The 25,994-nt window shown below is 39.4% G+C and overlaps 1 protein-coding gene across 6 annotated transcripts in view; it reads right to left on the bottom strand.

The window, feature by feature from the left end:
* The window catches only part of MEF2A (myocyte enhancer factor 2A), an 85,555-nt gene that overhangs the window by 37,722 nt on the left and 21,839 nt on the right, over window positions 1-25,994 (bottom strand). For all 6 annotated transcript variants that reach the window (XM_021406983.1, XM_021406985.1, XM_021406988.1 and 3 more), the window contains exons 2-3: window positions 13,154-13,352; window positions 6,511-6,714 (exon numbers count right to left, since the gene is read on the bottom strand). In XM_021406983.1, the coding sequence (XP_021262658.1) occupies window positions 6,511-6,714; window positions 13,154-13,207 (258 nt within the window). In that variant the 5' untranslated portion in view covers window positions 13,208-13,352. The remainder of the gene's footprint in view (window positions 1-6,510; window positions 6,715-13,153; window positions 13,353-25,994) is intronic.

The raw sequence follows: 25,994 nt of genomic DNA, 5'->3' as shown, positions 1-25,994 counted from the left end.
AACGTATTAGAGACTTCTTCAACAGAAACACTGCACGTTAACTGAACTCCAAAAGGAAACTGGTAGCGAAGAGTCCTATTGCTGACACTCTCCTTCCCCTGAGGGTTTCTGCTACAACACCCTTTGGTGAACACCAGTGGTCAAGACACGGGCATTTCTGCTGCCCTTTCTGCAAGGCAGTTAATTCAGGGCCAGAAGACATTACCAAACCACAACACCCATGAGCTTGAAACTCAAAACCCAGGATTTACTTTAACTCTCCACTGAAAGCAAGTTCCAAGTAGTTCCAGAAGATGCAAAGTTCTGGGATCTGTACTTTGCAAGCACAGCTTGCCCAAATTCACTCTTGATTAACAGATGCCGCGGTCCCCAACTGGCAAATCACAAAGTAAAAATATGCTCTTCTAACTGTCAATGTAAAATTTCAAAAGCACCAAATCTTGCATCAGCACACAGGCTGCAGAATAAATAAGACCAGCAAAGCTTGAAGAACTTGTTAATACAAGGAAGATAATTATATCCTTGTATGATTTCCTGCATGAACCCCAGTATTAATGAGGAGTGAGAAGCTGCTGATTTTCTTGGAGGTGAACTCCAATCCCACTTAACACCAAGTCACCAGAACACCAAATCCAAAAGCTGATCTTTGATATGCATATCCAGAGCAGCGTGTGTGAACTGGGCACTGTGTGCCTGCCCTCTATATGTTACAGAAACAAACATGTTCTTCAAACACTTTGCAAAAGCAGTTGGGAAACAGCACCTCAACAGCAACAACAACAAAAAACACTCTCGTAATTGGAATTTCCCCGAATATTCTCAAGTTATTTGCAAATGGCCAAAACACTTCTACTTAGAGTTTTTAAAGTTGCCACTTCAACACAGCTGTTCTTCAGAATTTTTTAAAAATCAAGCTAAGTTGTAAATACTAACCAAATAAAATCAGTAAGAATACAAATAATAGCTGATATTAAAATATCTCCTATGATTTCAATCACTGACCTTAAAAAAGGAAATCCAGTAAGCAGTGCGTGTTAACTAGATATTATTTGTGCTAAAACACACTAGCTTTGTATGAAGAGGGAAACAAAATGTACTTCTTTTAACCCTGTAGGACTAAGATGAATCGTTGGTTTAGACACAAGGAAAGCAGAGCTTTAGACTATTTGGTGGCAAGCCAAAACTTTTGTAAAAAATTAAGCCTATCCTACTTCCTTCATTTCTAATATATAAAGAATTGCCAGAAAACAAAAGGACATTAACTAGGAACAAAAACCTTTTTGTAGCACTGTCAGCTTTCTTAGAGTCACTAAAAATCTGTCTTTTTTTTTTTTTTAATTACGTCAATGTTGTTCACCAGGATGCCCAAAGCAATTTCAGCAGAGCTAACAAAGAATGAAGAGAACAAGCCTACTAGATGCAAGACAGAGACAAATCCTGAGAACAAGCAGCTAAAATAAAAAACAGACTTTCAGGATGAAGCCCTGAGATTAACATCCCAAATATGGGAGGTGGCAATGAAAGCAAGAGAACTTCACCCGCTGGTGGGCAGCAACTGTCCTGCTCAGCACAGCACGCACAGGTATCTTCTGTCCCTATGCTCCCAGCATTTGGTACCTTGGCAGTATTTTAAGCTTTTCAAGGAAGGTTTTCTTCCTGAACTCCTAGTGGAAAATGAAACCCCAAAGCGTACTCTGTTTACAAGTCAGATTTACAGCAGACACTTCCACTACAAAGAAAGAGACTCAAGTCACTATACAAAGAGACTCTTATATACCCAAGTTTCATGGTCATTCGTCTTCCAAAGCAGTTCAGCTTTTATGCATTTTCTCTCTTTTTACGGAAAGCTAAAAGTAATTTAGTCCTTAACCATACCGAAATCCTCCCTGAGTCTTAAGATGTCTGAGGCACTTGTGAGCTGCCTCAAAGTATTCAAAATGTTACATGCGCAGTATAATTACATTTACATAATTGTTTAGCAAATCAGGCCCAATAATGCCTACATTTTCTCAGCATCATGAACAGATTATCAAGTCATTTCCTCACTCAGCTGAAACCATTTTGAAGCTTCTCAATTCTTTTAAATGTGTACCAGTTGCTGCTACAGTGTGGTCAAAGTTATTTGGACACCAAAGCTAGCGGTCCAAACAATAGCAACACATGACAATATTATTCAGAGTACTGCTGTTTATTTTTCTATAAGGCCACAGCTTCCCATCCTCCTCGCCCCATACCTTGGGTTTTTTTGTTTTCTTAGGGTAAACTAATTTTAGCCCACTTCTGGCAGTTCTCCATCTATCAGATATGAAGGAATGGGAAATGACATAAACTAACCGAGCACAGTCAATCTTCCTACAATCAACAATGTGTGTTTAATTCAACATTCAAGGTATCACTTCTCAGCACTATCTTCCTTTTAAACAGCTGTGATCTTTGATATAAATTTTGAAAAATGTAGGTTAAATTTCATTTTGCATGGAAGCTGGCTGGAGAGCATTTTCTTCTCTTCCTTTTTAAAATTTACCATGTAACTTCTTTTCCGAAACACTTCAAAGAAACATACCTCTGAAGGAACTCATTCAGTTTCCACCACCTTCATTTTTAGCTTTTAATCACAAAATACAGAAGCCCGAATAATGTGCCCAGTACGTATCTAGGTATCTACATACCAGGTACAAAGCAAAGAGTGACAACTACTGAGAAAGGAAATAGGATCAACTAATGGAAGGTCTTATTCATCTAAGTCTGCATCTGCATATGTGCATCCATGTATATTTAGATGAAATTCTCAGATCTTCAGTTTAACACCAAGTTCACCCAAATTTCAAAAGAAACTACGAACCAACTGAAAAGTGCTACCAAAATTCAATAGCCCAAGGTTAAACTGCTATACTACGTGGCACAACAATAACAGCTCAAAAAACATGCTGCTAATCGAAAGCCTGGAAAAGAAGCAATGCTGGGTAGGTGGAGAAAACTGGATTCAAAATTTTTCAAAACGCTTTAGGTTTATAAACATAGCATTTCAACACCAGCTTTTCTGTTTACGCTCTCCACACGTGTCTCTTGGCATATGCTCCATCTGGCTGTGGAGATACATCTGCTGCTTTATGCTGCGGGCTCTACAAGTGCAGATGAGCTCTACGCACTTACTCAAACTATGATCTGACAATCAAATCCCTGACACCAAGCATGTCTATGACTAGAGAACATGCACTGCTCCTACAATAGCTCATCATTAGCATTTTGCGAAGAGGCAGAGAAACAGGAATTCCAGTTTGGTATTAGAATGCAAGACAATGCACTGAATACAGCTTCTGTAAGATTAAAGAGGCATATTTACACTGCTTTAAGTAGCAGCAGGTACACTGAACCTGCCTTCTGCCTTGCTTCTATTTAAAATATGATATGACCACTATCACACCAAGTCATGGCAAATGACTTTCTACTTGAGTTAGCACTTCCCATGCTAAGATACTTAATTAAACATTCAAAGCATTGCTATAAGTTGCATCAAACCCACGACTATTCCAATACAGCAGTCTTTTCACAAGAAATTGTATGTTTACAGTAATGATATGATGTAGCTTAGGATAGACTGCTTTTAATACTTACGATTTTTTTTAAAATCAGATTATTGCATATTTCAAGGACTGCTGTCAATACGTGGTGTACAGCCTAAGCCTTATTCTGCACTTTACACTATAATAGCACTAAGCTATACGGTGAAGAGGATCACTGACACTATCCAAAATTCTCATGGGCACAGATGACAAATGGGAGAATAGGTCGTTTTTTAGACAGACTTCTAAAAATCATATCACCTCAGTTCAATACAATAGAACACACGTAGCCAACACAGCCCCATGTCGGTTAAATAAACCCTGGTTTGCTGCATCACTCAAGGAACATCAAAATGCCAAAGAGAAAAAAAAGAGAGAAGTCAAGTCCTGTCCTCATGCCCTACAAACTAGCTGGTAATCAGCTTTGAAGGGTATCTGTTACAACATTATTTCCCTTAATTTTAGAAGCACCAACTGGCAGGGAATGGATCATCCTCAAGTAAACTGCTGATCATTAGAAACTCAACTTACAATACAACACAGGCTTCGAATTCCAGCTATTTAAATGTCTACGATTCTGCCACGATGGCTGAAAAAAAAAAAAAATCATATTCCTTACACCCATATCAAGCTATCAAAGAAAAGAAGTCACAGCAAAAACCATGGAAGGACCAACAACACTGGAACATAGAGCATTTGTATCTACAGTAACATGTATAATGAAAGACATAAGGGTGCAGAGAACACATTAGAAAAAAAAATCTAGTGCTCATTTAAGACATCAGTGCTCTCCCTCCTACTATGTTTTCACACAAACGTTCCAGCAGCAAGAAGATACCAAGCTCTGGGCATATCAAAGCAATTCCCATGCCAACACTGAACAGGAGGCAACTACAAGGGGAAGATGTCTCATCGATTCCATTTAATCGTTCACAAGACTGCCATCTACACACTGCTGAAAAATAAGTAACTGGCCTGCATCAAATTAACTTTCTTCTCTACCACGGCAACCAAACTCCTGTCATGCCCATCAGGAGCACATTGGGTTTAGACTAGATTTGCAATGAGGCTATAACACAACAAACACTACCTGTCATATTCAAGGATGCAAAGGAATTACTAAACGTTAACCAGACACACATCAGCTATAACTATTTACTCTAGATTGGTTTAATAAGTTCTTTTGCCATATATATGGGCTATAAATGTATTTCTGAGTAGGCACAATAAAAAGAAACCCCGGTAAGTTATCTTTCAGAACGTTTCTAAGAATCTGGAGCTGTGTCTTGACTCCTCTCTCAGACTGAAGAACTTTGTATTTATTTCTTTTCTTTCTTTTCTAGGACAAGACCAGAGAGTGAACAGATGCATTTCTGAGAGATGCATTTCTAATTCATCCTCCTGTTTTTCAACCACAGTAAAATCTCAAGTATCATAGTAGCATAATACAGTAAATCTCCAGAAGCAAAGTTATAAGGAATCTGTAGATGAGTCCTTGCATATTCCCCCAGAATAGAAAAGATATATGCACTTGAGAACTGATTGCACTTTTCTGTGCAGCTGCCAGGGGTCAAATGTTTGACATCAGTTTGGAAAAAAATACATACGTACACAAGTAGCCTGGCACAGAAACGATTTTCAAAGAGGTTCTCACTGAAGATGTGAAGAACTGCTTCCATGAGCCATAACACAGTGAGACCTCTATCTCAAATCTACGTCTGTCACAGGCTCATCTTGAAAGAATTAGGTTTTTATCTTCCTCTTCACTGGTTAACCCTTACTTACACTAATCCAACAATGAAGTAATATTCCTGCAACTCTTCACAGCTTGTATTAACCCTCACAGTTGCATTCAAAGCTGAGGTCAGATGTTAGGGAGGCATCTTTCTCATTACAAAAGGCAGCTAACAAATTAGCAAACAATCTTCTCAGAAAGAAATAAGGCATTTGTTCATTTCTCATTTTTTCTCAAACTGATTTTTGTTTGGAAACTTTCTTAAAAGATCAGATGGTATCCTCCCTGTACTCTGTAATCCCCTGGCTATACAATTCTTCAGCTATACAAGGCTAACCACTATTCCCAAACCACTCCTTACAGGCAAGGCATTTGTTTGGAAGACAGCTTTGGAATTTCAATGTCAGACACCTGTTTTGGTTCATTTATAGGACTACTGGAGACACGACTTCTCTGAAACTCAGCTGTAGTTCAGCACAACTCAAACTGCCAAAAGAATCCCTGATTTCTACTGTACCTAGTTTAGAAATTACATACTGAAAAAATCTGAGTTTATATTTAAAGCATAAGCACAATAAAAATAGAAGCCATGATATATTCATGCTATTTTATTACAGCAAAAATTGTGTGCATTTTACTATATTTTAACTGACATACAAAGTAACTGGACAACAACATTAACGAAGTCCATTTCCTCCACAGATTAACTTCCTTCTTTTGGCTCAACAAGAAGCAGCAAAGCCCATGGCTGATTTGTGTGCAGCACTGGACTGGTAAAGTGACTCTCAGAAGAGAAGAGGGCCAAGCTGTAATTGTGTTTAAACTGAGCTCTAATCTCTAGATCTTACTCTCCACTTGATTTCCCCCCCCCCACCCCCACGAAGCCTTAGAATTATCCACACCCTCCCCCGCTCCTTCCCCCTAAAAGCAAACCAACAAAAAAAATTTTCACACTTCTGTTTCCATTATCAAATGTGGTTTCAATCAAACAAGTTGCCAAAAAAACTGTCAGGGGGTGGAGGGCAGATGGGAAGGCAACATGGATGTAAAAATGACTTATTCCTTTACAAAATACAGACTGAAAACAGCAGTTGATGTTTTATGATAAAATTAATAAATACATTTAGTTAAAATATCTTAAAATACTACATACTGTTCCATATTCAAAGTGTTAATGAGATAAGAACACAGATCATCTATTCAGATTGTTACCTCAACGATATCTGAGTTGGTTCTGCTTTCATGGGGCTCGTTGTATTCTGTGTATTTAAGTAGAACTTTGTCCATATCAGTGCTGGCATACTGAAAGAGTTTGTTAGAGCTGTTAAAAATGATGAGTGCTATTTCACAGTCACAGAGTACACTCAACTCATACGCCTTCTTCATTAATCCGAACTTCCTCTTCGTAAAGGTGACCTAGAGAAAAAAATATATACATATTATTTTTTTCCAAATAATTATGTTGTGAAAGACTATAATCAAGCATTCAAGAAATACACCAGCTGAGCCTACGCTATTTATTTCTGCTAACAAGCAGCATAATTGAACATGTGTAGAAGCTTAAGAGCTGCCTGTCATATCTGGGTGTCACTTTCAGGGTCAGTACTCTATATTTAACTAAGCTAAACAGTATTTCCCACCCAGCTCTTCCTCCAGTATATACTAAGAAGAGTTAAAGTCTGTATTAATCCCCTAACCACGTTTCCTTCTGCACAACCAACACTAGCTTTCCAGGTATTAAAATACTTTCTTCTGTGATGTTTACAGTTAGCCTGTCCAGCTTTACAGCTACTCAGAGCTTTAATTCTAACAACTGAGCAAACCTGCAGTATCAGTGGAAGTTACACTGTTACTGTACAGTATGGTAAGAAAGGAAGCTAAGAAATATGCTTACTTGGCTACCATTAAACCACGTTATCAGATTCACTTCTAAGCTGTTTTCTGCCACTTGGGAACATCACGAAACAATCATTCTGTCCTCTTAAAACTGTTGCTCATGGGAAAGTAGACCTATTACAGACCATCACAAAGGAGTATTGGCCAAATAGGGAAAAGGTAGAGGCAATTCCTTACAAAAATCACCATCAGCTATGGGAAAAAGATTTAAAAGCACATCCTTTCACAGCAATTCAGTTAAAGACGCAGGAGTATCAATGGATTTGATAGCAAGTCAAATCAAGTACAGGTCTGACGCTAAGGACAATTTTCCTAAAAGGATGTGCAATATTGTCCTTATAAGTACCTCCAAAAGGCACTTAATATATTACCAAGTTAATGTTCTGAGATCTTTTAAATAAAGAGAATACTTTCAGAGCGTTCAAGTGTTTCAATTTGATGAAACATCTCTATTCATGCCCCTGAATTAGAGTCAAAGTGTACACCTCTGTTATATGTGAGTGACCTGTCTGCAAGACAGGAATTAAATAAAACACAAGAAACACTGAAATCTGCTTCACAGGTTTCTATAGTTTATAGGACACATTTGGGAGAAGGATGGGAAAATTTTGTGCTCACACCTGAAGGCATTTTTTTTTCTAGAGATGAGTTATCTTACACATATTACTTCACTACAACCTGTAATAAAAAAATACATAGCATCCTTCTCACCACATAAGAAGTCTGACAAAGGGATGCAGACATACGTTAACAACATATATATACACCTCGCTACAGTAACCATTATTAAAACAGCATTCAGTATTGTGCATTTCCTCCACAAATGCTGGCAAAGGCACTGTGGATTTGTGATTCCTCTCCAGCTATTAAACATCATCCATGCCCACCAAAAAAAAAATCTGTTTCAGCATATGCTGCCCATGATTTTAAAGCCAAACTGCTATCATGTAGCCACTGTAGGAACACAGGTAATAAATGCAAGCACTAATGAAAATAAGGATTAATTCTATTTGTATTAGTACACTCCAACAATGGATATGGAGTGTGAATACATTGTGTTCAATAGCCACAACTGATGTCTGCATGCAGGATTCCAAGCATGACTTTGTGCTGCTTTCCTTCTATCTGCTGCTCATTCTCCAGTAACTGTGCTGTCAGTACTCTGCAGTATCCACTTCTTGTTCTCACCCAGCAGTATTGCATAATACTGAACAAATTGCCTATCAGCTTTAAATCTCTCTGTTTCTAAAATAAGCACAATTCTCCAAGGGAATAGGGAAGCTTCATGTTTGAAAGTGTGTGATTTGGATTTTGCATATTCTTTCAACCATCTAAAGGCAGCCACGGTAACATATACAACGAAAATGCACGCAGAACACACAGCTTCCAGGACAAAGTGCATTCCCAGGATGAGGCTGAGCTAAAAATAAGCCACGTTAATATGAGAAATTGCTATGATTGTTGCCAAGGCAGTATTGTGGACTACTACGGGCACACACCAACAAAGACAAAAGAATCATTTGTTTATACACGTTTAAGACCACAGGTTTAATTTTTTATGTTAAGTCTTCTCTGTTACTTCAGTTTACACTGAGGACAGCAAAAACAGTTCTCACTTAAGCTATTTCCTGTGCCTTGCATCCGACTGAAATTAAACATGCATTAAAATATTACTTTAAAATATTCTTCACTTTCAGCTTCCTCAGAAAACAAATACTGCTCTACAAAAATATTGCTTTTCTGCACACAAGAGTTGGTTGGTTTCGGTTTTATTTCAAATTTCCATGGTGCACATTTACCAAGAAAATATCGCATGAACTGTTCTTATTGTATGCAAGAAACTGGATGCCAATTAACGAAGTCCAAAAAGCGTACCTGGCACATACTGTACAAAGAGTTAAGATTTGTAACAAAACTTAGGACTTCTTGCTTTGGGGGAAGGGCGAGTCATTACCTTAAGAGCTGCACTACTGCAGCATTAAAATCAGGGGGGGGGAAACCCTCCCAGGGATTCTGTTGATCTAGACTTGACCTCATTCTGAAGAAGCTAGTTCAAAATCTCAAAGTTAATGTCAGGCAATGATCCAGTTCTTTCTACTTCTTAAAACCAATGCAAATTATGACAAAGCAGCCATCTGCTATTTCAGCTCATTCGCTGCTAGTCAAATTAACCCAACGACTGAACAATTCAAGACAGTAAGAGTAAATAAGTTCCTTCAAACACCTCCATACCTGCACAGAAGGAAAAAGAGCAGACCTTTTTTTCCACAGATGCAGTCAGATAAATTATAACACCAGTTCCACCTACGTTCCTATGCCATGCTTCTAAGAAACTTTTTCAAGACCACTAACCACGCACAGAGCCCTCTGCAAAGCCTGAACAATCTGTATTCAGATACTTGTCATAACGTTTTTATTCAATGTTTTTAAAGCACGTTTGGATAGAAGCTCCAGACACAACACTCCCTGCGAAACAACTGTAAGGTAGAGCTCAAACTCACTCAAGGTTCAACTACGGCAACTACGGCAAGTAGATCTTCTTTATCTATTCTTTATTATTGTTGACAATTACAACGTATTAGTGAGACAAGATGCCAGAAGTCCAGCAGGCTTCACCTTAGTGCATCTGCTGCTTGAATTCTATTTTCAGTCATCATTTCAACAAGGTGACCAAGTACAGAAGTAAGCTTTAATGGGTCGTGTTTCTCCCAAAAGTAGGTGGAAATTTGCTATCCACATGTATTACAAAACAGCAGCTTTTGAAAAAACTCCTAAAATAAAAGCAGGCCCTGTGAACATCTAGCAGCTCTGCCACTTCACTTGTCTCTCTCCAGATAGACTGAGGATCACTGAGGACTTGTATGGTCCTGAGAAAGGCACCATAAGCTCTCTACTGAACTGTGATTTCTCTAATCTCCTGCAAGATCTGGGCCAGTGCTTGCAAGCCCCACTCCCACGGGAGCCCAAAATTTAGCACACATTGTTTGTTGTAAACTCAGTTTTTATTTAAGAACTTACAAAGCGGATATCAGCTTCTCTCTTTTTTTCTTACTATTTATTGTGCCATTAAGACCATACAAAAAACAAAAACCGTGCATCTTCATTGCAGGCCAACAGCCTCCTCGCTACTACTCTAATATCACTTCGCAAAAAAGGGCAGAGGAAGAAGAGAGTAAAGGCAGCAAGATTGAGCTCCTTTGATATCTAATTTACTGCACTTTATTCTCTTCGTCTTAATGAACATAAATGCCCTACGGCTCATTCAAGCAGATAAGACTGCTTAATTAATAACACAATGACAGTCTCAAGACAATCGTATTCCCCCAGAGTAATGGTCTATATAAAATTGTTTTGAGCTCACATACAATCTCATCAGAAATAAGATGCTTCTGATAAAAGAATAGTGTTTATGCCCACAAGTTATACAAACCCGCTACACAAGCACAGTTCTATCACATTTCTATTTGCAAACGAGAAAACACTAACCAGAAAGACAGGACATCACTCACATATTCATCAGTGACCTACTAATCAGCTACTCATACCATAGAAAAATTCACAGAAAACTTTGCTCTGTGGTTAGCAAAATAAGCCCCAACTACACTCCTTACCTAGCCCAGTGAAAAAAATTCTTCAGAGTAAATTCACATCCAATAGATACCCTGTGCATCAGGGCATCCTGGTGTGTCAAAGCAGCATATAATTGCTGCCAAAAAAAACACCACTGATCACCCGTGGGATTACAGAACACCATCAACATCTCTACAAAACATGGCTCCACTGACAAAAGCTATTTTGTATCTTTAGAAGCTGTTTCCACAGGAAAAGGAAATGGCAAACCTAACTCCAATGTTAAGTTAGGGCCTAAAAGCTCTTCTAATCACTGTGAAGCCAAAAAATGTGCTAGCCAAAAAACATCCAGAAGGACAGTTAAAGAGTTTAATCCCCATATTTTGCTTCAGTCCATGCAGAGCAGCTAAGGTTTCATACAAATGCACCACTTCCCTTCCCGTCCATGCAAAAAAAGGAATAATGATCCAAACAACTATATGGAGATACATGTATGTATATATAAAAGGGTATTTCTAGCTTCAAACATGACAAAAACAAGCTTCCAACTTTCTCCAAGCAAGCTGAAGGGGGGTAGGAAGGTGAGGAGAATAACCAATTTCTACCTCCTCAACTTGTCTGAAGTTCCAGAGCAAGATCTGAAAGAAATTACAATTCCTCTGCTTTTACTACGTGTACTTAAGACATTTATCTACATCAAACACACAGTCACTGTGTGATTAAAGCTGTTCAAACACAATACTTGGCTTTCTCCCAAACTCCAATAATACTTTTCTGCTATATATAGCCTTCTCAGAGTTTACACTGCTTTAAAGTGATACAGGGAGAAAAACAATCCTGATTTTGCATACAAAACAATGGGCTTTGAGCTGGCACATCAGCAGCAAGACATTCTTACGGAATTCTATCCCAACCCCAACATCAATCATTATCTTCCTAAAAAGATAAATAACATCAAGTTGGTGCTCAACAGAAGTTAAAAAAGCAAAGCCAATAGTAGGAAGGGAATAGAAAGAAAAACGCTGCTATACATCCACACTTTGCATGCATCTTGAACACCGAGCACAATTTGGGGTCCCTTTGCCATCGGAAAGAATACAGCACTCGAGAAGGTTTCGAGACAAGCAGTGAGTACGATCACAGGCATGAAATAAATTCTGTGTAAAGACAATTAAGTAAGCTAGGACGCTTAAGCCTGGAAATAGCAATTTAAAGAGAAAATAAGAAAATGCAACAGAGTTTCATGGAATAACAAGAAAGACAGAGACAGACCGGACAGGGACTGACTAGTGCCTCTTTCATAGAAGGGCTGAAAGAAGAGCAGAAGCATAACTAAACATAAATGAAAAGGGCCTTTTTGGAACAACATACAACAAACCTACAGACAGTCTGAGCCAAAAAATCTTGTAAATGCTGCAACTTTATAAGGGCTCAAAGGATGACTGAACAAGTCCACTGGGACAGGGGGGTGGAAATCCATTAATGGTTACTAAATATACGGAAACCACATCCAGCTCAGGAAATCACTGAGCTAAGAATAGTTAGAACCTGGAAGAGGATTACAGAGCAGCGTAACATGTGCATCTCTATCCTACACAACACTGGTTATTTGTTTCAGACCATGGCTGGATAAAAGATATTGGATTAGCTGGATCTTTAGTCAGACTCAAGACAACTATTCCTGAAGATCAGACGTCAGTCCTACATTGCTTTCTTTAAAAACTGTAGCTTCCAAATACTCCACTATGTATTTTGATATGCAATTTAAATTTTGCTTTGTATCTCACAAAACAATTTGGAAATTAAGAGGAAATTACTTGTGTGCAGTCATCAAATTTTGGTATTTTCCAAGCTCACTCCTTAAGGCAAAAGCAAGCAGGTTACCAGCTTTCCCCTGGCCACCCTTGTAACAGTGCACTTCTGAGTGTCCTTCCCTCTTGACTGACAATTTTCAAAGATTGTTTTAGTGAACAGCTCTTCAAGAAATATAATTCATTGCTTTTACAAGGATGCATGTTAACATAACTCACTGTAGGACACAGAATTTACTATTATCTATTCAGCAGTACTACAGTATTCACTATAGTATACAATCACTACACGTCACTGTCCACAGCTACACCATAAATACTTCTACTGTATGGGAATAGCAGCTACACAGTGAATTTGATTCAAAGTAGCCACTGCTGTAACTTATAACAATAATATTCCCTAGAAGTGTGATAAAAAAAAAACTAAGAGAGATATTTCTTCTCTGTGTTCCGGTAATGCCATCTGTAGACATAGGAAGACAACACTCAGCTCTAGATGGGTGAACGAAGACAAGAAATGTACTTAAGTCTCCATTCATTTTTAGGATTATTGATGATGCATATTTCTCGTTTCTCACCTGTCTGTTCCGTTCATCCATTATTCTCGTGATCTGTATTTTCTTTCTCCCCATTTTCAGTTTCTTCTTTCCTTTTCTTTGCAATCCAGAAATATACTAATCCAAGAAATTTCACTCTCCGGTATTTTAACACATGATACAGTTTTCTTTTACTTTGTCTTCAGCTTGAGAAATGGTTCCTATATCTTCTTACAAACCCCTAAAAAAAAATAGGAAAAAATTAATGGTGCTTCTTCATCTCTTTTTATATTTCCTATTTGTCTTGTACAATTATCATCCTGATAACGAAACAAAGTAATGACAACAGCAACTTTATTTTCCTGAACTAAATCACGTTTTGTTTCATAGAACAGCATTTGGGGGTGAGGTTGGGGGTGTGAGATACAACAGAACTGGGAATGCCTTTAGTTGAACAGGATGGAAATCACAGAAAATGTTCTCTCAACAGAACTACTTCACAGCTCCCAAGATGCCAATGGATAATTACGAACTTCACACAGCTACACTCTCTACAACAGCCTGCAAGTTTCACATTTGCCAACAAATCAATCACTTGGTTTGGTCAATCTGTTTAGGAAGGTTAAGGTGCATGCGATCTTGAAAACCCGAAGTGCCTTCATGATATTTTCATCTGGTAATAATTCATCAAATCAACGTGCACAGCACTGACTTTTAACAAACTTCAGATGCATTTCACTTCAGAAAATAATAACAGCAATGAAGCAAAACAAAACCCAACCTTCTAAGCCATACATCCACAGTGCTCAAATTCACATCAATTCTACAAAATGGGAGAAAAGCTGAAAATAAATAGCCCCTGGAATATCAACTGAACACTAAAATGCATCCTCAGAGATGAATTGGGTACAACTAACCCATTACCACCTAACAGTCATTAAAACAAAAGAGGTAAAAACAGCCACATTAGTTCATAACCTCTCCGATTTTCCAACCCAAAACATCTCCAGAAATCAAGCGTTGCATATTTTAATACGGGTGTCACAATGCCAGATCCTTGAGGCCATGTGTAGAAAGTGGTGCAACCACATCACCATCAGACAGCTAATAGGCAGAGACAGCAAGAGGCGATTAGTCACAGGCTGCACTTCACAACACATTCCATTTACACCGAGGAAACAGTCATGCCATTCTGATGCAGCTCGGGGTAAAAAAAAAAAAAAAACCAGAAAAGGAAAAAAAATAAAAAAGAGGCGGAGGAACATCACGAAATGAAGGGATGTCATCTTGTATTTACCTGATAGCAACAAAGGACTGCTTTGGTAAAACATAAAATGTCCAACAGTACTTAGAAATACTGTTCAGTGGAATTGAAGACCAAACGAATACTAAGACTATGTGATGTCCACTGGTCAAAAGGAAATGAGCTCGATGTAATTTGTACTCCAAAACACTTGACAAGCATGTAGCATTGCATCCCTTGTATTTTCTTCACGGACAAAAAAAATTCTTCCAAGGAGATTCTGACCGAGTATTAATAGCAAGTCAAGGCCAGACTAGGAAGAGCCTACACAGCCGAGTGCAGAGCAAGTATCTGACATGGAAAACAACAGCTGGCATACAAACTTCTACTTTCTCGTTGAAAACACACCAAGAATATCCATCAGACTATTAAGCCTGAATTCATAAAACACGCAGACTTAAGTCAGCTGCCTCATCCTCTTAAAAAAGATTCACCCCCTGTCTGATTACGTTAAATTTAGTTCTGCAAAAGTCCGGTTGCATTCCTTGAACGTAGCTAATAAAAGGGTCCCTACGAGCAGCTATTTAAAATTTTGTATGGCTTCATTTTTTAATACACCATACATGACTGAAATTGCAGTCTGAGTACATACTGGATTAGCAGACTCCTGTCTCCACTCTGTAAAAGCACCCATCGACACAGCCAGTACCTACAAGCTGATATCCACAGACTCTGAATGATACAAGGCAGCAAACTGTTGTCTTCACCCATCACATCAGTCCTGATTTCAATGCCTTGCATCTTCCTTCAGGTACCTTGGCTCAAAACTAAACAATACCACCCCCACCAATCCCTTCCTGCACAAAAGCTGCTTCTGGCCAGCAATGCTATGGTCCTCCCCACCCTTGCCCATTTCTCTCTGCTCTTTCTGAAACACAAGGACCAGCAGCGTGCACATTATACAAGGAAAGATATCTATTAACACTGGCGCTAATTTCCCATAAATGTATACTGTTGCAGTTTTATTTTCCTTCCTGGTTAGCAGCAGAAGTGACACCAGCCTGCCCCTGCTACATGGTTACAACAAAAACATACCTAGCAGTTCTTACTGTGCTAAGTCATGTCTCTGCTGCAAACACACCTTAAGTCACAAACCCTCTTCATTTAGATCAGCAACACATTTTTGCCCAAGCAAAGTTGGAAGGCTCAACGAACATTTCTTTCCAAATGTAAACATGAAACTAATGTTGAAACACTGTGTCAAAGCTAAAGTTCCACTTCCTTAGGTGACTGAACCAAATTACAACCACCAAAACAAACTGCTTTCCATGGGCACATAAAAGCAAAATCTTTTTTGGTGAGAATGTCACATATCTCTTAAATAAAACAGTAAGAGAAGGGGGTAAAAAAAAGAAGGAAAAAGAAACCCCACGCGCTTCATGACAAGCTTCAAGCAGAAAACAATGCCAGCTCCCAGTAACAGCAAGAAAAAATGACGCTGGTAGCTAAGTAAAAGCCTCTGTTATTATATAAAGTAATATTTATTCCAAATTTTCTGGACTGACTCTTTCCTAAATCCATCCTCTGGATTGATTCTTTTTCCACACATGTGGAAACGCCACATTAAATAATGAAAGGCATGAGAACCATATGCAGAAATTTACCTTCGTGGCTGCGTATTTTCAGCAACTGAGATCAGTTCATTTATTCTCAAGACTGCTTACAGTTTCATAAATAGCGGAAGAAATACAACTTTAAAGTGAGGAAACTGTATTTGACCTACTTACAAAGATTCTTTCAAGGGTTCAGTGGAAACAAATTACATCTGTGCAGATCTCTACAAGGTCTTGAAGTGTTCTGGCAGAACAGGTTAGGAAAAACTGTGTCAGAATGATAATCCTTCCATTTATTTTCCTTTTGTTTCCCTCTGCTTCTCTTTGTTTTCTTGGAACTTCCATTTTCCCCATCATGGTGACAGGTTACATCTGACAGCCACATCAGCTCACATACTGCAATGGCCGTGAAGGAACGGGCGTCATGAAGTCAGATGCCTTCACTGCAGCTCTCAAAGACCTTCACTACATGGATTGGTACAGATCCATTTTGCATTGCTGAGCCTTGCCTGAGGGTTACTAAATAGGAGAGACTCATGTTGGCCAAATCAACCTCCTTTTGTAGCCTTAGAGGAGCCAGTACCGGGTATTTCTGTAGATCTGGCTGTTCTACCCCTAAGCACGATCTGATAAGCACAGACTGCACAACCAATCCAAGGCTGAGCAGCCCATCCGTTCATAATTCTAATACTCTGCATGCTTACCAAGGACACAACCTGAATATATTCACACGTTTGACTACGAAGATGAGGCCCATTGCCAGCTCCTGACTGTTATACATTAGCAGAGCAGATAACACAGAGCATCTCATTCTTCTGTACTGCCTAGAGACACCAAAACCAGTAGCCAAACAATGCCTTCACCAATAATTAATCAGAAGGCTGTAATCAGAAGGGCTGTATGGAGCTGGGTCAAACATCACTCTCAGACTCTGTTCCACTGTCACACCCTCAAAGGGAACATTAGTCCATGTAAAATACAACTCCAGACTTTTTTTTTTTTTGCTATATTATGAACTGATTTATCAAAATATGTTCATCCTGATTTGGATCTGCACTGAAGCATGCTGAGAGCCAAGGGCTGTCATCACAGGGCTCTAGACACTCCGCCAGCCCTGCTCCAAAACACACTGCTACCACTTTGAGGCTAGATTTTAAAATTAACATTTCAAACACCAGGACTCCACTACCTATCAGTCTGCATTTAACAGAGACAAAGCTCCAATTCTCACTATGGTTTTTGCAGAAGTGTGCAAAAAACAGCAACAAAAACATTTCCTACAATCACAGTTCTATAGCTCTGTCATCATTTGTTGCTGTAAGTAATCGAAAATAAGTGCAGAACAATAGCACGGCCTACCCCTTGGAAACAAGGCTGCAAGTTGCCACTGATCTCTTGCTGTGCTGATATTAGGAAATACATCTGTTCTCCATCCTGTTTCAGTCATTCTAGATCCAACACAGCCTTGCAGTCAGTCAGACCAGCCTCAGAGCTCCAAGGTCCTCAGCTAGCAAGTGATACACGAGTATTGTTACAGAACAATAAAGCAAGCCTTAGCCAAAAGAACGTTTTTTCAAGTGGGACAACATAAAAAACAGGAAGCCATACACAATTCTTTATTGATACTCTTTTTATGCATGATAAAGCACTTGTTTCTTTCAGCTGCAGAGAACACCGCACACGGAAGTATCAATGTGTTTCACATTAGAACATTTAAGTAATCTTGTAAGAATGGACACGTGAAGCTTTGTGACTAAACATAGTCCTTAAAATCAATAATTAAAACATTAACTCTGCTTCTGAGCTTCTAATTTGCATGCTATGTAGCTTTTTGAATCTACTTTTCAAGACTTATTAGAAAAGTTCTCACAGTACTATACAAAAAAGAGTCTTACTGAAGAACTGCAACTCCGAATATCAACATCACTGTCTCTTCATGTGGCCTTCTCTGCCATTTAACAGCAGTACGTCCTGCCTAAAATGAAGCTGAATAACCACATCTTCCTGTGAACAGAACTACAAGAACCTGAACTGTATGAAGAATGAACTAGGATTCAGACACCTGCTTTCCAGACAAGCTTTATTACCCCTGGAGCACATTTTTTTTAAGGAGAGATTTTCCTGAGCTGGGTGACCAAACAGATTTCAGGAACTATGAGCACCAGCTCCAAGTGGAGCCACAGGGTCCTGGATCAGGGACAGCCAGGAGTTCTGCTGCTACCAGTTATTCAAAATTAGATGGGTTCACACTCCACTAAACTCAGTGCCCAAATATTGTTCATATTGGTACTTTGTTATACACTTTCTTGGCCTACTAAAGTCTAGAAAACATGTAACGTTCTATTCTGAACATTTACACTCTCTAGAAGCAGAACAGTCATTACCAAGCTACCTGTAGAAACACACATCTTGACTACGTATTTCATGTGACATTAAATTCTACCTTCTCATTCCCGTTTCTTTAAAGCTATCCCAATGATTCAGTCATCATCTCCCTAAAATGCACTTTCACGAGGACCTGATCGCAGCATGAACAATCAAAGGGTTTTTCATCACCTTACAAGAAAAGAATAAAATGCACAGTTTCCAATGGCCATATTTGCCAACCAGCACGGAGCTTTCTTCTGGTCAACAGAACACTTTCCCAAGGAGTTTTCTTCAGGCTCACTGGTGCATTCTCAGAAAACACTAACAATGTTCCATTCCACTAAGTTAGATCAAGGCTTTAGGGAAAGAAACAACAAAGTTACCACTGGGAATTCCATTTCCAAAATCCTTCATGTTTTATCAGTTATCTCAGCGATACTCAGACTTTAATTACTGCTACCTTAGCTCGTTACTTTCTCCACTTCAACTTAAATTCATAGATGAGAAGAATATAAATAATCTCATTTGGGAAAAAAAAAACAACCAACAACAACATTTGTATTTGTTAAAGGTATCATTTCTCACTATCTCTAAGTTCTCAGCAGTGCCTCTGCCCCGCATGTCACACCTGCGTTAATCACAATGGAAATCAGAGCAAACAGGAGTCAAGGCAGTGGCTGAAGCAGGTGGACAGAAGATGGTTTCACAGTTACAACCACTGAATGCTGTTCTAAAGCCTTACCTTGAATGAGTCAGATTTCTCTGAAATTCTAGACAAGCTGCATCACCATTTTTTTCATACATGTGGTCACTCACATATACATTTTCACCATTCCATAGGTGCTGACCTTGAAAGCTTTGCTCTGAGTTTTAACACTGTAACCACACAAAGCACCTAAAATCGACAGCACAAAGAACACAAGGAACACCGCCTACTATGCACTTACATGCACAGTTCAAAGCCAAACAAGGTTGCAACTGAGCTAGCTCAGAGCAAGCAGCATAGAATCACAGAACATCCCGACGGGGGATCCATCCAATCCAACTCAACATCTCAACATAAGACTTAAAACTTCTAGAAATGAATATGGGCAGAAAAGTTATTCCAAACATGGCACATATGGAGGGCAACGTGACAAGATGTATTACTCTTATCCTTCAAATGCTCTTTCAAATTGCATTCAAACTGTAAAAGCTGTACTTCAGTTTTCTCGTGCAAACGCCAAATATACAATTCTGCATTTAAGAAGTGGCTGTACTTGGTATATTAGAACTGGTTGGTGTACAACTGGCATTGGTCCCAAAGGTAAGACAGAAACCATAGTAGATTTTTCCTTAGTTTGTATGTATCTAAAAGGCATTTGATTGCTCGCATGTTTTAGTTTTTTTCTGCTGGAAACAAACCTAGATGGTAAGCTGTGAGCTAAACTTAAAATTCAACGCTTATTAACTCACTTAGAAACCATACTGACATTGTGATTTGCAGCAAGATTTGTAAAGCTCAGCTCAGCACAGTTCTGATTGCTCATCAGTGACTAAACTTCTAATAATTCACTTTTCCTTTCCACAAGAGGAAGAGAGCCCACTCTGCCTACTGAGCACAAAGTGCTGAGCTCAGGCGGCAAACAGCCGCGTAACAGCCACTGCAACACATGTTATCGACCAAACATCACTGCAATCAGAAACATCTACAGCTGACTGCAGGAATGTAACAGGATACAAAGGCAGCCATAGCTTTCACAGGGCTCTGCTTACACCTTCTCCTTATATAGTTTCCTCAAAGCAGACTTCACTCTACACCAACGTCAGATTTTATGGAGTTTTTAGCAAGAGACAAAAGCAAGTATATGAGAGAATGGAAATACAGAAGGGTTATAAACAAGATTCTTCCTTGAACGCTGTGCCTTGGATGGCAGGCCTCGGCTTCCACGTCAGACTTCAGTCAACAGAGGCTTCGTGAGGCAGAGCAACACACGCTCACATTCAGGAAACTTCTTCCCATGGTTCAGCCCATTCTCAACCACCTGCTTCCTCCAGACCCTTTCTCAGCCTTCCTCAGGCCCTGCACGAGCTTCAGGCTCCCTCCTTCTTCTCTGGCTCTCATTGCTCCAGCTATGACGGGTGGTCCCACAACCACTCTCCTGAGCACACTCAGTTTCTCACTGAATGCACATTTCCAGTCTTCTGGAGTTCCACATGATCCAGAGTCCCATTTTAAGGGAACGAGACAGGAAAAAGGGGAAAAAGGAGAAAAGATATCACACAACAAAGAATCTGTAAGAAGCTTTAAACCACTGAACAATTACCCAGAAAGCTTTCCTGATAATTTATTCAACGTCTGATTAAATAACAGCATGCAGTCATATTGTTGAAGTGCAACAATTATAAACCAGAGACAAGACAACATAATGCTGAAAACAGCCTGCATGCCTCACTGAGACATTCAGCAATCCTGAAGACGCCTACATGTTTCTCACAAAGGTTAGTGGTAAGGCTCTAGCTGTAAGATTCGGCTGCATTTGCTTAAAGCTCAGTCTCTTCTAAAATTCAGATACCTCACCAGTTTAAACTTCTGCTTAAGAAAAACAGCATATATCAGAAATTAAAAGCAAATCCCAGTGAAATATTCCTTGCACCCTTGTGAGCAAACAGCCATTTTATACTGAAACACCATTTTGGCAGGGGATGGAGGAACAACAGGGGAGGTGTGCGAGAGCACGGAGGGCACGTCCTTTTCAAACACACACGAAGAGTGCCCTGTAATCTAAATGTTTTAGAATCTAATTGAGACAGTCAGGTAGCAAATAATGAAATAACATACAAGTGAGATTAATCCACTCAAGCATGTCTCAGGAGCGATTTACTGCAGAAGATAAAATCAAAGCAGAATTACTGGCAGCCCTAATGAACTTGGGAAGATGGTGCTAAGCACCCACAGCCAAAAAGCCACCTGATTCCTACCAATTCTCTAATTTCAGCAGCCACTTCTGAAAGCAGCTTAGAATGAAATTCCTCAAGATCTAAAAGCATCTTATTGATCCCGGTACTTCACAGCTCATTTATTTGTCTTGTTCAAGCCTGAAGTCACTGCCCTTCACTGGGATGCCCATGTTCCTAAAACAACACCAAGCTAAGACTATCCAAATCAAGCAGAGGTCAGACCATTAAAGACAGAGCTAATTACATTTACATACATGCCCCCATGCCTGAACACACCGCAGTAAATTCAGTTTCTACTGAGAAAAGGGTATTATTCCAAATAATTTCTGCTGTTGAATCCAGTCTTTTACTTCATTGGCAGCTGACACCAAGTAGTCTGATTATTCATTCATCATAGCAGAACACGAACCCAGCCACCTTGACTCACTTACACAAACATTACCTAAACTACACTGAATATAGCACACGGAATCTTCAGATAAGAACTGTTCTCTAAATAGAAACAGTTTCCTGAAAAGAAACCTAATTCTAAAATTAGCTAACTTCGAAACAACTTTTCCTGAACAGTGGCAACAAACCAGCACTCAGAGACTACTGGTTTAACTGCTATGGGGAAATCTTGATGTTACAGTAACTCCTATCATTGAGTGTACGGGCAAGGCAGAGCATACAATAAAATCATTTTAATACACCATTCTTGCAGATAACAGTAAATGATAAACTTCAGTCATTTGATCCTAAGTAATAATACTGTTCCATTGCAGAACTACATGCAAGTAGTGTGTAGCAGGATGCGATGCTCCAATGGTTTCTGAAATCAGTTGGCTTATCCTTTAAAAACCCAGTGACTATAAATTAAAAAGAAAATAGTCTGACCAGTTTGTTCCAATAATTGCATTAAAAACGTTAAACCATGCACTGGAAACCTTCAAAACTTCCCACACATTTTAAAGTTTCTTCCTGTCAACAAATGCTGACAAACACCTTGCATTAAAACACTTTTAAACCTGACAAAAGAAAGCAGGCCTTAAAAGCACATTTTAAGCACAACCTCAGGATGACAGCTCCATAGCGCAGCAGTCGCTGTACACACAGGACCTACCCACCTCTAACAGCCAAAATAAAGGAGCCACTACAGAGGTCCGAAGGAGGAGATCCATCTGGCAGGAGTTCAAGAGAATGCTCAGAAAGGTTCCATCAAGGCCCCAACCAAGGATCAATTCACTTATCTGCACATAAATGTACAAAGCTGACGAACTACGTCACTGAAACCTTGAACAAGGGCAAGGAGTATTAAGAAAGGCAAGGTATCACAAAAGCTGGACCTTCCTGTATGGTGAGAGGCCTATTTTCCGTCACATTAAGAAGCCAAGAATCTGAGGCTGAAGCCTAGGTATGCTCAGATTGCCATAGACTTTCCTTCCTAAAAACAAGCATATTCATTTAACTATGACAAATGCATTGGATGCAAATGCAAATGCAAGCTTTCTGAAACTGCCCAGGAGATGCCTCTGCCTTTCCTGCTCCATCAGTGAAGTTCTGCTCGGTGTAAGGACTGCCCAGAGCTGATGGTAACCAGGATCGGTCAGGGATCACAGATCGCAAATGCAGTTGGACATCCACATCCATCATTAGGTATTAAAAATGGAAGAAAAAGAACCATCACACACAGCTTACTATCCTTATTTTGTGCAAGGAAAACAAAATTATCCTCACTATCAAAGTAACCAGCAGAAATGCCAACAAGCAGCCCTGCAACCACTTCTGAAGGGCACATTACATCAGCAGCCTCAATCTCTTGCACTACTGGACAGTAAGTGGACACCTCAGCATAAAATTATTGCATCAATGATTTAAACCTGCTAGGAAAATGACAAAAAACAGCACCTATTTCACATACATGGCTGGATCCCTTCCATCCACGCTGCCTTCTTGCTCATCTCCGACCAAAACTACCTAAGAACCTGCTGCCTGTATTCCTGGTAGACAACTACGTGCAGTCAGCAGTGGGCAAGTTCAGAGAGCTGTGACAGGCTTGGAGCAACGAGTGCTTAAAATCAGGGTTCAATTTCTGCATGTGAAGTGACAAACTCAGTCAGATACATCAATGATTTATTCTTTTTATTCTAACAGTATCACTGGAGTGCATGAAGAAGAACTTGTTCCCTGTGGTATGACAACAGAGCATTAAATCTCCATGAAGAACCCCAAACACTTACTCATCTAAGAAAAAAAAAAGAAGAAAGCCAAAAAAAGAAAACAACTACAAACAACATGAATGTGTTAACAAAAGTTAATTGTACATAGCACAATCAGGTGCCAGCTTTATTATTTTATTGCATCTTATTCATTTTAAGTAAATCTTCTACTAACACATGACTATATGGAGTTACATAAATATAAAAGGTGAACCACAGCCAACTGACACGCACTTCACAGTCGAGACAAATCTCAAGAACCCGCTTAGAAGTGTCACACTTAACCTCCTTTCTTCTCTAAGGCATTTAACTCTTAAAAAAAAAAAAAAGTTCTTGTTGAGTTCTTGTGGCTTTTGGGACGTTAAAACCTTCTTACTTGTACATGCTGACGTGAAGCCTTGCAGCAGCTGAAGCAATAAATATTGACAGCTCGCTGGCAAACAGCAGAGATACCAGCACTCAGTCTCCAATTTCACTTGCATCAGCAAAGACGGATCCTAGAAGGGGCAGTGCATCTAGTGCCTAAAATGTGCACTGGTATTACTGCTGCCTTTGTCTGTATTAAAAACACATTTTACCCTCTAAGACCGGAGTCCTGCTGAGCACGCCCGGAGCACTCTGAAACCCTTCACTTAGCTATTAAACCTCATTGCAACACACGGATACATAACAACAAAGCTGACTTTGCCCACAAAGCACACTGCAAAAAACTTGTGATGATCCACTTCCATTCTTCCACGTCCTTACATTGCTCAGCTCGTCATCCTCTGATTCTTCAAACGCTTTGCATATGAGGCCACATTTTGCTCAACAAAAACTTAACAGCCAACTTACAGCAAACATGTGGGAAGCCATATGCCAAATTAACAGATACTCTGACAGCACAAAGGAAATTTAAAAAAAAAAAAACAGTTAAAACAGATTTTAATTAAGAAATTGTGTTGGTGATGGAGTTCTACTTTTCTCCCAGTTAGCCCATAAATCTTTTACAACAGGAAAAAAAAAAAAAAACCAAAAACCACTGAGACTGAATTCGTTCTCAAAGCTTTTGCTCATGGTTTCATCTGAAGCGAGGAGATTTTCACCCCAGCACAGACACACCTAGGATTATAGTCCGTGTTTATATTTGTAACAATTCACCAGCACACAGTGCTGTCATTTTCTCCAGTACGCAGCTTCAATGGGTGGACACATCCTCTGTGCTATCACCCTGTGCCCGCTTTCCAAAGCAAGATACGAAAGAAAAGAAGCTTACCTCTTAACTTGAAGCACACACTGACCTTAACATGTTACTTAAATCAGTACCTGGGAAGATTTCTCATTACAGCTTTCAGAAGATTTTCTTTCCTCTTTCCCTAACACTCAATATAATCTATTTGGATGGTAATATCTGATTAGCAACTTCAACAAGCCTTTTCTAGATGACAGATGACGGGCACCTCCCTCTGTATGCATCACTCTTTCAACAAACACAAACTCTGCAGTAGAGAAAGAACCACAGCACACAGAATCCAAAGACTGCCATAAATGCACAGCTCATTAATTGCTGAGCACACATGAGGTTGGTTTATGGCATAGGAATACCACATCTAGAAAGCAGTGATGCACTGAGGTTTGGTTTAAAGAGAGTAAACTATCACTTCTGCTTTTAGGTTTTAATGCTACTAGGTCTGTCCAGTTGCAGTACCTGCAAGCTGTCAATTTAGGCCCAAAATAGAAGAAATACTTCTTCTATCCAGCGCGTCCTCAGACTCAAAATCACATTTTCTTCAAATGGCTGCCCTTGCCTAATTCTTTCAGTAGATGGAACTGAAGCCAGAACATTCCTAGAGGATGGTAATGCTCCCTATAGGCTTGGCATATGGAGGTGAGATAGCTGTCACACCTTGCTCTTCGTTCTTTTTTGAAACAAATCCAAGTCAGCTTCAGGGACGATGCTCACTCTGAAGAGCTGGAAGAAGAAGGGCACTATGCAGAACAGAAAGCCCTGAAAAGCAGAGGACAAGCACGACGGAGGATGGCAGCAGAGAGAGTTAACAATGAGATCACCTATGGTGCTTTATCCAATTTGATGCCACAAAGTGTGAAACAAAGACTTGCACATACGTGTTTTAACTAAGTGGGTTCAAACAAACATTAAAAAGGAATTTCAAGGAAGAAGATGGCATTCTTTGACTCTCTGGAAGCAAAATCAGTTAAGGTGAACTCAGTTCTGTACAAGCTGCTTGTATTAAATTTCTCCCATAAGTGACATTAGAGTTCAGCTCTGCTACAGCAAATGCACGAAGAGGCCTCGCATTCCAGCCAACCATCTGAAGGGAATAACTATGCCAACAGAGCACTAAGTGTGCCAGTGCTGCTTTAACCCATTTACTACTTGAAAGCACACACATAACCCTTGGATTTATGTGATCTATGTGATGAATTTTTACGATTCAAGTCTCCAAAGCTAATTGGTTTGTCTTTCTTTCACTACGCAAATTTAAGGAAAAAGTTACAACACTGTAGTCTATAACATGTGA

The sequence above is a fragment of the Numida meleagris genome, chromosome 9, assembly GCF_002078875.1.
Source record: "Numida meleagris isolate 19003 breed g44 Domestic line chromosome 9, NumMel1.0, whole genome shotgun sequence".
NCBI lineage: Eukaryota > Metazoa > Chordata > Aves > Galliformes > Numididae > Numida > Numida meleagris.
The sequence above is the reverse complement of the archived record's forward strand: the minus strand, read 5'-3'. Positions and strand labels throughout refer to the sequence as shown.